Genomic DNA, 13691 nt, shown 5'->3' with positions numbered 1-13691 from the left:
CATTGACAAGAAGCAAATGAAGGCTTTGGACATGCTTACAAGTCCTCAAGTTTGCATGCTGCATGCAATGATTACGTGAAGGAACAAAGAGCCAGTTTGTCGGGACCACTCCAGAAGAATGCCGTGGTGAGGGGAATTCACATCCAATCACAACTGAATGATGCTTCTCCAAAATCTGTCTCTCCCTGGCTAGTCAGTGGGCATGTTTGTGGTAAAATATATGGATAAAGAATCTTGGTTACAGGACTCGAGAGGCCTTTTTTCAATGGCCCTTGTTTATTTTAAACCAATAGCACTGGCTCCAGAGAAACTTTTCTTGTGGTCTAAAGAATCTGCCTACTACTTCCACAACCCAAAGACACCCCCCTCCCCGTAATTGCTCCAGGAGTCTCTTCTTTGGGAAAAGTGTCTGGTATATCCATGACAAAGGTTCAGAAGTGGATCACGTCCATCCCTGTTCTACAACGTATTAGACTAGGAAACCTCTGGGGCTAACAAGTCTTCTTCATCACTCATCAGGAACCTCCAAGACCAGGACAGAGACATGCATATATTTAAATATCCTGAACCACCTACAGCTGGAGATACCCGATTACCCCAAATATATTCCATGATGCTTCCTCCATACAGATACAACCTCCGAGCAGCCCCATGCTGAGAAATCTACTTGGGGCCTCTTTTACTTAATTTGCTTACCAAAGGCAACTTGCCAGGGCCACCGGTCGGTTGACCCGATCCTTGGAAACCTCCTTGTGCCTGCTTTCCTTTTTTCTAAAAGCCACCCCTTGAAGTTAACTCACTAACCCAGTATTGTATGGAAAAAGGGTCACCATCTGCCACAAAGAAGAAGAGCCTGTGCGGGACAATGTTCTCTAATACTGAGAAGTCTCTACCGGTTGCCGGGCGCATTTGCCATGGATTAGTCTAATCCCCATTTAAAGCTGGAATGAGTGGCCATTGCTCCATCTCATTTTAATACAGCAATGTAAGTAGAAGAAGCTCTTTCTAACTGGGCTGGATCCCCCATCAACTCTGCTGGACTGAAACACCTTTACTTTCAATTGTCACAAAGGAGAACATCTTGACCCACCTTCTTTACTCCAGGTACAAAATGGCAACTACTTCTACCAGTCCCTCCCCACTTTCCTTGTTTACAATTGCTTTGGGGTCTAATTACGTTTCTTTTTTTCCATTGTTGTGACCAATGTCTGAGAGCAAACTTTATTTGCTACAGATGCTCCGCTCCCATCTGTCTCAATGACAAAGTGAAATGCATCAGCACCCAGAAGCCAGATGCAAGACGTTCTTGGTCACAACAAAATTCCTCATGTCATGCTGGGACACGTGAAAAAGGACTTGAAAGGGACCCTCTGAAGCATGAGACACATTATTATTCATCCGTGGTATAGATAAACTTGGTACCTCCTCCTCTTCCTGAGACTCATTCAGAGGGCCATTGTGGACCTCTTGGAAAAGGATTTTCTTCATTTTCCGATACTGAAGGTTATCCAGCTCTCTCACCGCATCCTTTGTTCTTTGAATCAAGTCTATTAGAACACGAGGTGGCCGCTCACATCGTACAAATTCATGCTGGTATTAGAAGGATAACAGGAGCATTCTGGATGAGAAAACAAAAGACACAGAACAAGACCACCCACCCAGCAAATCTGTGCACATCGGAAGGGTGTCTCTCTATACTACAGTAGAAAACAGTAATTGAAAATGACCAATTGCAACTGGGGAAAAACAGTTTTATTTAAATTGTGACATCCTAGGTTAAAAGGACAGTCAAGGTAAGCGGTATCATGGTAGGTTTTTTGTCTGCACCCTGGACTTTGGAAATCAACACTAATTTGGGGAGGTTTTTCAAAAGAAGACAGTGCCAAAAAGAAAGCAATGGCACAAAATGATAATTCTCCCCAAGGAGGTACAAATAATTGCTGAATTCTTCAGTTTCTATTCTTGTAAGACATATTTGTTAAGAGATCAATTCATTCCAATGAACTACCCATCATGGCATTCCAGAGTCAGCAACCTCCCTAGGCAGCGGGCACTATCATATACACCATTTCATCATCATATGCATCATCATCGTTGTCGTTGTCCATCTCACCATTTAAAAATAATAATAAAATGGAAGATATCTTAAGAGGGTTGGGCAATTTCACCCAGAAGTCTTATGAGACCTCATGCAAGAACACTGAATTATCATGAAATTTAGCACCCCAATGAAAATTTGGCCATTTTAAAGAGTTTTTTTTTTTTAATCAAAAGTTCAGTGGGGGTTCTGTAGACGGATGTCATATTGTTGATGAGATACGCCCTTGTTCATATGGACTCAAGACTATGTACTGGTGACTGGTGACCAGCCTACTTTCCTTCACCAAACAAGGAAGTAGATTTCACAGTATGTCTGCTTCTTGGTCTCCAATGTTATCACCTCTTCTACTCCACTCACTCTACCCTTACTTCTATTTCTGCTGCTATAACACTATGCATCTACTGATGTTTTCATCTCTCAAATCCCCAGAATCCTTTTGGCTTGAGGGAAAAGATGTAAAAAGAGGGAGCAGCGATTGAATGAGAACACTTGGGTTCACTCATGCTAGTCTAATACATCTGAAGAGAAATTTCTATGGGTGGAATCAGATAAGGGAGAAAGGTAGGCACTCTCTAAAGGAAACCTAAAAGGTGAGTCAACTGCCTCCCCATTACACATATTTTCCAAAGCAGAAAGGTGAAACATTACCCGCAAAAGTTCTGATGATGACGGACGTTCCTGAGGTATTTTCTGCAAGCAGTAATCAACAAATCTCCTAAAAGAGTCTGTCCTGAATATGGGAATAGAACAGATGTCAGAACATGCTAAAGTTGGAGAAGAAAAAGAAATTCAGTGCACAGCAGCTGAGAATCAGAAGGACACCGAAGACTGAACCCCATGTATTTCATGAGCTTGTACTTCATTCTAAGCCAAAATCAAACCAGCCACATTACAGCTACCTGCTGATCATAAGCAAGCAGTTCCTAGCCTGATCTAATCTTTCTCACGGAGCTATCAAAAGTAAGAGGTTTTCCTCACCATTAAAGTATGGGCCCCAGGGACCACATTATATTAAATTCCCATTGGTTGTTTAAGGAGTTGTTACTGGATCACTCCCAAACTCACAATAGTTTATCACAAAACGATATGTTTCTTGTAATCCAAGTTGGATGAAGGATAAAAGTGAGATGTTTCTTCCAATGGGACGGTCTCTACTACCTTTTAATTTTACCTACCTTGCTCTGCAAAGTTTCTATTTATTTATTTTGGGAATGTAGAGGCTGCCCCAATCTGTAGAACTCTGGAGGGTTTACACCATACAACAATAAAAAAAATATAATAAAAACACAGAACACTTTCCATGTAATATCTGTATTTTGTAATCTCTATGGATCTTTCTTTTTTCTCCCTCTTCTTTTAATATCTACGTATCTATAGATATAAACAGATATGGAGATATAAAGACAAAACAAACACCAAAGCTATTAGAAAAGTGTCGTGACATGGTGTACGTAAGTTTGCTATACGGATAAGTCTGCATGTGCTGATGTACAAGCAAGAATAGGGGTTGGATCTTCCCATGGAGATACATTATACTAGGAATGGAAATGCTTTTGGTGGCTGGAGGTTCCACCCAATTTTATTTTTTTTTTGAAACCGAGTAAGCTTGTACCTTGCAAGTACCTTGTAAGGAACACAGGGCAAACTGGACAGAGCCATGTCATGCATATGGACAGACGGGTGGACATCTCTCCCTCCCACCTTTTTTTTTCTGGGAATGTGAAGAGGGAAGGGGGTTTTTTTTGGTTTGTTAGCTTGTTTTCATCTTTTAGAGATTACTCTACTGTTTTTATATTTCCCAGCTGGTATGTAAGCAAGCTGCTGATTTGGGGGTGTTTTCCTGTCTGAACCGGTACAACCCTGTCAGCCTTACCAAGTAGACCAGACAGGAAACATGACCAGATGAGCTAATTCTACTTTATTATAAGGCTACATTAACAGAATCTTGCAAGTCTGAAAGTACAGTTCTCCTCCTGTCTCCTTTACACCCCCGAGAAATCAGGGAGGGTCTCTTTTGAACCTCTTGCTCCACCCAATGTCCAGCTGTGGGCTATGCTCCCTCTTATCTGACCGTTCCCTAGGCAGTGTCTCTGGGCCCAGTCTCCCCAGTCATTCCCACATACCATTACAAATCCAATAATGCTTCAGGATCATCCCCCACACAAAAAAGTGGGGGGGTAACATGGGCTGCAGATACCCCATCCTCACTCCACACTTTCATGTAGCAGTTGCACTGAAGCTAGCTGGAAATTCTCAACCATTTCTTGAGTTTCAAAAGGTAAAATATGCTACCTAAGATATTCTACTGAAACTGAATACTAGAGCAAGACATGTCAGGAGCAAAAGGCAAGTCAATTGGTAACAAGGGGGTGTATCTAAGAAGCCCGGTCCTACGTTGGTTTAGCCACTCCAGGCAACTTGTGAAAACTGATACCCTTGAACAAAACTGGGGTGTCTGAAAAGATGGTATCAGATTCCTGCCGATTTTTGAAACCATGGATTATCCTCCCACAAGGGTTACATCTGCAATGTTTTGGAACATGTTTCAAAATACGCGGCCACATATTTTGTTTTCCTTCTCTTTGTTGTACTGTTTTTCCATTCTACGTACATACAGCAACAGTACAGATTAATTTAGGTTTGTTATCTACTAACAGTGTTGCATCTGCCATGAACAGACTCCTGTTTCCTGAACACATAAAGAGTGAACAGCAGATGCAAGAGGTAGATCATTTCTCTGTAATAAAGCACCTGCTTTCCATACTGAAGGTCCTGAGTTCAAGCCTCAGCATCTCTGGTTGAAAAGCAAGAGGATTTTGCTCTGAAATCCTAACAATTTAGTTCCAATTAGAATACACTATATTTGACTAGATGGCCAAACTGGTATGCAAAAGCATTGTTCTACCAAGTAATCATCTGTGGGAATGACCTTGGGAGACTGGAGGAAGAGCCGCAGACTAGGCAATGGTCAGATAAGTGGCAGCTGAGACTGCAGAAGGAATGGGGGTGTGGCAAATGTCTCAGATGGGACCCTCCCTAGTTTCTTGGACCGTAAAGGTGACAGGGGAGAAATATACCTTCAGACTTGCAATCTTACAATAAAAATATAGCATCCATTATCATGCTTCTTGCCTGGGCTACCTCAAAGGGCTGACAGTGCAGAGTCACTAAGCAGAAAATGGAATCTGGTCCTTTCATGTCTGCGCCAAACCCTTCCCATGGCATCACAGCAGCGCTCATTTCACCATATTACAGTGGACAGGAATGAAGTCAGAACCAGAAGAACAAGTGGCAGAGGGAACCAAGAAGAAGATTGTGATCCGTGTCAGCCTGCAACCTAAGAACTGGATTGGTTTTTAAGGCGCTCCAAGACTCATGATGCTTGCTGCAAAGCTATCTCCCCCACTTCCTCCAGAAACCAAAGCAGATGCCCGCTCTTACCATTCATTCGACTGTAGTGTAGGGGAATCGTTCTGGGCTATGTGATATAAGGCACTCATAGCGTTCATATTGAAGAGAGGAGGTTTCCGTTCCGCTGCAAGGAAAAGGAGAGGGAGCCATGGAAGGAAGGGAAGAAACTAAAGTCCTCATCTACTGCATCCAGAAAGACCACAGAGCAATTTAGTTTGGGATTAGGGGAGGCCATCCTAGGACATATTATGTGAAAAGGTGGCCTGTAAAATCTCCAGCATAAATATATTCCCTGGAGTAACATAGTAGGTAAAGAATCATCAGGGGAACAAGAACAAAACCCCAGCAAGGAATTGTGTGCAGAAAACCAGAGAAAATCCTAAAATGATGGAAGTTGAATGCTGTGATCTTTCTAGGATGGTCCCACGTGCTCATATATTCTTCTTCTACATAGTCTCTGATTTCTCAGTTCCAGGGACAAACGTTGTGAGGTTTCTCATCTGCCAGCAATGTACCCACTGCCTTCAATTCTGGGACTTTGTTGATAGTGTAAGAAAAGCAGTAAAATTTAATGCAGTACTCAAGGAACCTAAATTAAAAAATGAGGGCAAAAATATATTCCTAAGGCCTCATCACAGTTTGCAATCCTACTGTCAGCTCCTCGCCGCCTAGTGTCTAGTGTCTAGACACTAGTGTCTCTTACGCTAGTGCCAGAGACAAAGGACAGAATCTTGGAAACTGCAAGAGGAAGTTCCAACTTTCATTTATTAGTGAGTTGATGAAGGCTCAAGTTCATCATCATGGCATCAAGGCTTCAAGTTGACCATCTTCTCTTTGAAGATGATGATCTGGGCTGAGTTGCCATTTATGAGTTCAGCTGACAATGGACTTCCCTGTTTGTTTGTTAATGTCTAATGTTCCTTCTATTACTGTGTCAGCCTCCTCACCATCTCTCATATATACCACTAGGCTATATCCTTGAACAGGAGATCATCAGAGAACTTCATGAATATAGGCTAGACTGGGGAGTTGAAAAAACAAGGCAGTTGTAAACCATTTCCATAATGTTAGAAAGAAAGCCAGATGGACGTGTTCATCTATTCACCAGGAGTTAAATTCAATTCAAGGGGTTCAATTTGGGTTTTTTTTTTTTAGTTTCTTAGTTCTGTTTTATACTAATTTACGTGTTCACTCCTGTAAACACGCTTGAGGATTTTATGAAACAGAATGATGGGTAGAGGGGCTTGGGCCATAAGGCATAGACGTTTGTTGGTTTTGTTTTATTTGAAGAGTGCAACTTTACAGAACAGAAGATCGTTTGCACAAACCAATCATTCAGGGGGCTTTGAGGAACTGAAAAAGAGATGTCACACATTTTACACCACTGTTTTAAGGCTGTTTGTGTAAGAAGCTTTCCAACAGAAAACGACAATCCAACAGAATGTCAGGATTTTCTCAGGGGAAAGAAGTTCATCCCGTTATCTGTACAACAATATTATGGCAATATGAACACTGCTGTACTCTGCTCAACACAGAAGACGATTTCCAATCGAAAATTAAAATATGGAATTAGCCATGCTGACCTATTGTATTAAATTCAACAGTTGGCAATGCACATGTACTCACCTAACTCTATGCACGTAATTCCAAGAGACCAAACATCTACCTTCCCGTCATACTGTCCATCATCCATAGCCAAGATTACTTCTGGAGCCATCCTACCACGCATGAATTCAAAGAGTGAAGGTTATGGGATGCCAAAAGGAAAAAGGCATAGCACTGCAAAAAAAATGCACTCACCCCCCCCCCCTTCAAGTCCTCTTGACCAACCCAGGAGTCCCACAACTCAAAAAATAAATCAGCATGGGACATAATTAAGCCATGCCGGGGAGAAAAAGGAAATAAATTAATCGCACTCGCCTACTTAAGCAAAGAATTTCTTCCCGGGATGATACGGATGTATGAGAGTGCAAAACCAAAGGGTCTAATGATCCATCTCAGTGCAACATGCTGGCAAACGGGCAGCCCGCACCAAGCTCCCTGGCACTGTACCTGGATTCAACCAGCACGGGCTGCAAGTGTCCTAAGGCAACAATTTCAGTCTCACCAGAGATGGTGAGTTTTCCCATTGACACACCAACAGTTTTTTCCTGGAGATGTTCAGCCTGGGATTGCAGCTATGAAAGAAATAAGGGGATCTGGAGCACAGGAGGGAAAGTGGGGAGAAGGCAGGGGTACAAGGCAAAAACAGCAGGGAAACCCACACTGCAGGCATGTTCGGGCGTTGACTTGGAAGAGGGAATAGACCAACAATCAGCTGCAGGGGTCTGTGTCCTCCTCATATAAGCATAACTTCATGTCCTGATGGGTCCCCCCATCTAATGAAACTGGAAATGAGTAAGGGTATCAAAGTAGCTTTGGGGGAAGAGGAAGTTTTATAGAAGGACCCCTTCAGGTTTTGTAGACAACCAACAAACTAAGGGTCTGCAGGGTCATCTGATCACATCTCAAAAGATTAGATCTGGAAGTTTTCCACCCAGGTCTGGTGCAGAAGAACAGCACCTTTTGTTCTCAACATTCTCAGCAACGTCACGGAACAGAAACAACAGGAAAAAAAGGCTACGTGAACAAATGGTGGGTTCTCTGCTCATCTCTGGCACGAAGACGAGTCTTAAGGCCACCTGATAAGGCTTAACTCCCTTCAACCCATCCCTAACTCATTGCATGTTGCAGAAAACACCTCTGAGGGCAGATGCAACTTGGAATCAAAACATCTCCCCAAGGAGGAGCTCCTGCAAGGCAAGGAAAGACTGCAGCTTCTGGAGGAAGATTTTAAAACCAGAAGAGTGGGGGACTATATTGTGCATTTTATGTATTCTATTATAAGCCACCTAGAGCCCCATAAAAGTGAGATGGGCAGCTATAAAAATCAAATAAATAAATCAACCAACCAACCTATGGGCATCTGAGATGGGCGGCTATCTAAATCAAATCAAATCAAATCAAATCAAATCAAATCAAATCAAATCAAATCAAATCAAATCAAACCAAACCAAACCAAACCAAACCAAACCAAACCAAACCAAACCAAACCAAACCAAACCAAACCAAACCAAACCAAACCAAACCCAACCCAACCCAACCCAACCCAACCAATAATAAACAGGTAACCCAACCAACCAACCAGCCAACCAACCTGGGGACATCTAGAAGTTGCCATGCATTGGAAGCTCACACCAGAATGACATAAACAAAATGTGCACAAGGACATAGTGACTGAGGAGGCTTGTGTAGGACATTTTTAAGGCAGCTGGGGCAGATATAGACAAAGAAAGCAAGCACTCTACAGTATTCTTATTACAAAAATGACGGCGTAGTGGATTTATACTACACATTCCCCAGAAGTTGCCGAACCACTAGGCTAGCAGGACAGTCTCCCAATATTCAGCCTCTGAAACACTTGTTCTTTTTCTAGTACACCTCCCTGGTACCACAAAACTGGGAACCTAACTGCATCACAGATTGGTTTTAGTTTTTTTTTTGTTTGTTTGTTTGTTTTTGGGGAGATGGGAAAAAAAACCATTTAAAATGGCCGTCCAGGTTCCAACGTCCAGCATCTAGAGTGCCAGGATGGTAGAACAGCAGGTTTTCCTATAGATTCTTGATCCAGAACAAGGTTTTCCAAGCTTAGCAATTTCCAGATGTGTGGACTTCAATTCCCAGAATTCTCAGGAACAGCCATGCCGACCGAAGCATTCTGAGAGTTGTCCACATACACGGAAGTTGGCAGGGTTGGGAAATACAGATTTTGAAAGTCAGAATTATATTTAAAAGAGAAATCAATGCTTTCCCCCCCATTTGTTAAGTGTCCCTTGCAAGACTACAGGAAAAGTGCACATCAGCTTCCCTTACCAGTAAGGTGTCCCCACGAAAGAATTGGCAGGAGAGGCTATAGAAGCAGATCCAAAGTCTGCTAGTTTCACTTGACCTGGTTCTGTTAGGAGAATGTTTCCTGCCTTAATATCCCTGTAGAAAAGGAGAAAAACCATAATTGTGGTTGTCAAACATTATTGATAATCTATATGCTACTAAAACTCTCATGTCTGTGACCTTCAGCTGGGTGAAACAGTTCATCATAGGGACATAATTTTTGAACCAAGAAACCTCAAATGGGCTAGCTTACAGAATGCATCCAAAATCCGGGACCCATTACTACTGTGGGATTGAAATTTGGGGAATTTGTGGCTGCTTCAGCACTGTTGTGCTGCTGCACTGCCATGGTCAGCCAGGTCATGTGATTGTCATGGACATATCCCTGACCTTTTCCCACCTCCCTCTGTCCCCTGCGCCCAATCGGCTGGTGGCAAGGCCCGATGGGTGAGCAGCAATTGGCTGCTTTGGAAATGAGGCAGTAATGTGAAATCTCTGTGGTGGACTAGATGTCCCTGTGAGCATCTTCGCAAGCAAGGACAACCCTGCAGCAAAATTGGTGGTCAGGAGACAGGTTCTGGTCAACAAAAATCTCTCCAGAAGAAGAAAAGATTGAGCAGTTGCCCACTTGTGCTCTGGATAGCTGTTTCTCACAAGGAGACCACAGGAACTGAGTTTCTTGTGGTCAATCATGAGTTGAGTGGCTTGGGAGCCAAGGAAATATCAACACACCCTAAATCACGGTGTGGCCTTTTTGGACACATGACTGGCAAAAACCTCACTTTCTTAAGCAGCTTTGGATATAATTAATTTTCAGCCTAAGAGAGATATTCCAAAAGGCAGGGAAGAACAAAGACACTAGGTGAGTTGCCTTCTTTTTGGAATTAAGAAGAGAAAAAAAAATACTGTCTTAAAGGATTTTAATTTAAAAGCAAAAAAGCTTAACAAGATTGTGATTCAAGAAAGTTTTAAAGGGATAAAGGAGACAGTAATTTTAGAAAACAGAATCATAATTTTTTTTTTCCTGAGGAAAGTGCCTTTGAAAATAGTAAAATGAATTAGACAAACAGACTGGACGTATTGTCGAAGGCTTTCACAGCCAGCATACGATGGCTGGTGTGGGTCTTCCGGGCTGTGTGGCCGTGTTCTTGAAAGAAGAAGAAGAAGAGAGAGGAAGAAAGAAGAAGAAGAAGAAAAGAAGAAAGAAGAACATGGCCACACAGCCCGGAAGACCCACACCAGCCAAACAGACTGGACCTTCATGGAAATGCTGTTTATTTTTAAGGAAAGCAGATAATTGGTGGATTTTACAAAATAAGACGATAAGAGTTAATATGAGTCAGACTGTGTGACTATGATTATGGAGTGGCAGTTGGGACTAAAGTGTTAAAGACAGAGAAAACCAAAACAGAAAAAAAAAAGGAGAACTTTACTTTCACTCTAGTAACTGACATACTTTCATTTTATCATAATGGCAACCATAACAAAAGCTGTCAAAATAGAATAAGGAAGGAAAGGTTCATTAGAACAACTTACAGATAAGGGAAATGGCATCAGATTTATTGCAGAAAATGTTGGAGGGATTTGGAAAGAAGATGACTGCAATGGTTGCCAATAGTTTGGATGCTTTTAAAAAGGAAATGGAAGAAGGATTTGCAGGGATAAAAAGGAATATGAAAGAAGAAGTTAAGAAGATTGAAGAATCTGTAGGACAATTGGCTGGAGATGTAAAACAAATTAATGACAAAATGGAAGTTTTGGAAAGTAAGACAGAAGTTATAAATAGAGAGATGGAGAAAGATTTGGACAAGGCATTACTGGAACTGAAAGAAAGAGAATTTTGTTTAAGATTTAGAGCAATTCCAGAAGACCATGGGGAAGTTATCAGACAAAAGACTGTTAAGTCTCTAACTTCTTGGACTGGGATGAAGGTGACGCTGAGACAGAGACTGATAAGGTTTATAGGATCAGTACACGATTTGCAAAATTAAGAAATATTTCAAGGGATGTCCTTGGGCACTTGGTCAGGAAGAAGACTAGAGACCAAGTCTTACAAGAGTATTTTAATACTAGACTGAGGATTGATAATACAGATATCATTGTACTTAAGGAAATCCCAATTAGAATTCTATGCAAGAGAAAACAGTTGTTTTTGTTTTGACAGACAAACCTAAACAGAAGAAGATTCCATTTAGATGGGATAAGTTGGAAGGAGTGATTTTTACTTTCAAGCAGCAGAGATTTAGACTGAACTCTGTGCAGAAAGCAAGCGACTTTTTGGGATGTCCATGGTTTTCCCATTTACAGTTATCAGAAAGATTTAAAATGGATAAAAGGCTTATGGTATGGAGCAAAGTAAGACAGAATACAAAGTACAATTATGTACCGATGAACCTGTAATTACTAAAATGTATAAACTTTTGTTGAAATTTGAAACAGAGGAAGAACAGATTAAAGTGGGCTAAGAATTTTGGTTATAACATACAGATGGATCAATGGGAAAATATGTAATTAAAAGGGTAGAGATTTACATTATGTGGCGACCTTAAAGAGGATTTTTATAAAATGATATATTGCTACATGATACCAGAGAAATTATCTAGAATGTATATAGGCATTTCAAATGTATGTTGGAAATGTGAACAACAGGAAGGGACATTTTATCATGCTTGGTGGACATGTAAAAAAGCTAAAAAAAAATTGGATTCAAATATATACTTTGATGCAGAGGATTTTAAAGATTAATATTCAATAGAAATCAGAACTTTTCCTTTTCCTTTTTGGATGGCTAAACAATTAGAAAAGAGCCATGGAAGATTACTTCAATATATGATTACCATGGTGAGAATATTATATGCCCAAAGATGTAAAGATTCAGTATTACCCACCATGGAGGAATGGTTGATGAAACTGACAGAATTTGCGGAGATGGACAAGTTGACTTCTTTGATTATAGAAAGGTCATTATTGACATTCATCAGTGACTGGAGACCTCTTACAGACTTTTTGCATGAGAAAGAAAACGACTTTGTGATTTATGGTTTTGATGATTAGAAAGGTTATAGAAAGAAGAGAATTATGATGAAATTGGAGAGAGTGATTAGCATTGTATGTATAACTGCCAAGAGGGATGTCGGAAGTCATTTCTGTTTTTTTAAATTTTTTCCTTTTTTTTTCTAATCTTCTTTTCTGATCTCTTTGTCCTTTCCTTTCCTTTTTTTCTTTTTCACATTTACTTTGCTATATATATTTCTTTGGATGTATTTCTTATTATCTACATAAAATCTCTTAATAAAAATATTTAAAAATAAAAAGGCTTGTGCTTTTATCACTTGCTTGCCAGGAAGCCAGAATTCTCACTTATTGTACTGTAGACACATGGCCTTCATTCAAGAAATAGAAAGCCAGAAAAAAGTTGGGGATCAGGGTAATTATTACAGTACTGCTTGAAAGTCTAAACCAGAGTTTCTCAACCTTGGCACCTTTAAGATGTGTGGACTTCAACTCCCAGAATTCCCCAGCCAGCATGGCTGGCTAGGGAATTTTGGGAGTTGAAGTCACACATGCTGGCTGGGGAATTCTGGGAGTTGAAGTCCACACATCTTAAAGTTGCCAAGGTTGAGAAACACTGGTTCAGACAGGCAAAAATCCACTTTTGAGGATTTCTGAAAACCTAGGCTTCCATTCTCTGTTCATATTTAGAGCTGCTAACCACTTCTAATGAAATGCCAGTGAGGTTTTGTTCCTGTTAATTGCATGTCACAGCTCTGAGCTTAACCCACAATCAGGCTGTATTGTTCTATCCTACTTTTTATAAACAAGCCTTATTTAAAATATGTAATAGTTGCCTTTCAGTTTAGTAATCCCAGGGCTGCTCACAAACCAGTAATTAAAGGAAGAGTGACAATCACTAACATGGAAATTAATCTACAAGACGTTGTATAGGATTTCTGTGATTTTTTTTTTCCAACCCATCCATAAGCTGGTGTAGAGCTGGCACATCCTACAAAGACAGTTTAGATACCAATTGGGTATCAGAAAAATGTCCAGTGGAAGTAAGTTTCTTTTCTGGGGAGGAAGAAGCACAGTGATTTTCTTGAAGCACCTTGAATGCTACTTCTGCCAATCAGATTAACTCATCTTCCCTCCCTGCTGGCTAGGAATTCTGGGAGTTGCAGTCCTCACACACCTGGAGGATGGCAGATTGCAGAAGGCAGAGATGAACCAATGCAACCATAGACAAGAGAAG

At 41.0% G+C, this 13691-nt stretch overlaps 1 protein-coding gene across 5 annotated transcripts in view; it reads right to left on the bottom strand.

Moving 5' to 3' along the window:
- TAOK3 (TAO kinase 3) overlaps positions 1-13691 on the bottom strand; it is a 115797-nt gene that overhangs the window by 53669 nt on the left and 48437 nt on the right. For 4 of the 5 annotated variants that reach the window (XM_088143227.1, XM_088143228.1, XM_088143229.1 and 1 more), the window contains exons 8-12: positions 9425-9538; positions 7139-7230; positions 5543-5636; positions 2750-2831; positions 1423-1590 (exon numbers count right to left, since the gene is read on the bottom strand). In XM_088143227.1, the coding sequence (XP_087999353.1) occupies positions 1423-1590; positions 2750-2831; positions 5543-5636; positions 7139-7230; positions 9425-9538 (550 nt within the window). The other variant, XM_088143230.1, reaches the window with a different exon arrangement.

Source organism: Python bivittatus, unplaced genomic scaffold (genome assembly GCF_059951505.1).
Source record: "Python bivittatus isolate LINGU-HERP-01145 unplaced genomic scaffold, Pbiv_v1 ctg000280_np1212, whole genome shotgun sequence".
NCBI lineage: Eukaryota > Metazoa > Chordata > Lepidosauria > Squamata > Pythonidae > Python > Python bivittatus.
The sequence above is the reverse complement of the archived record's forward strand: the minus strand, read 5'-3'. Positions and strand labels throughout refer to the sequence as shown.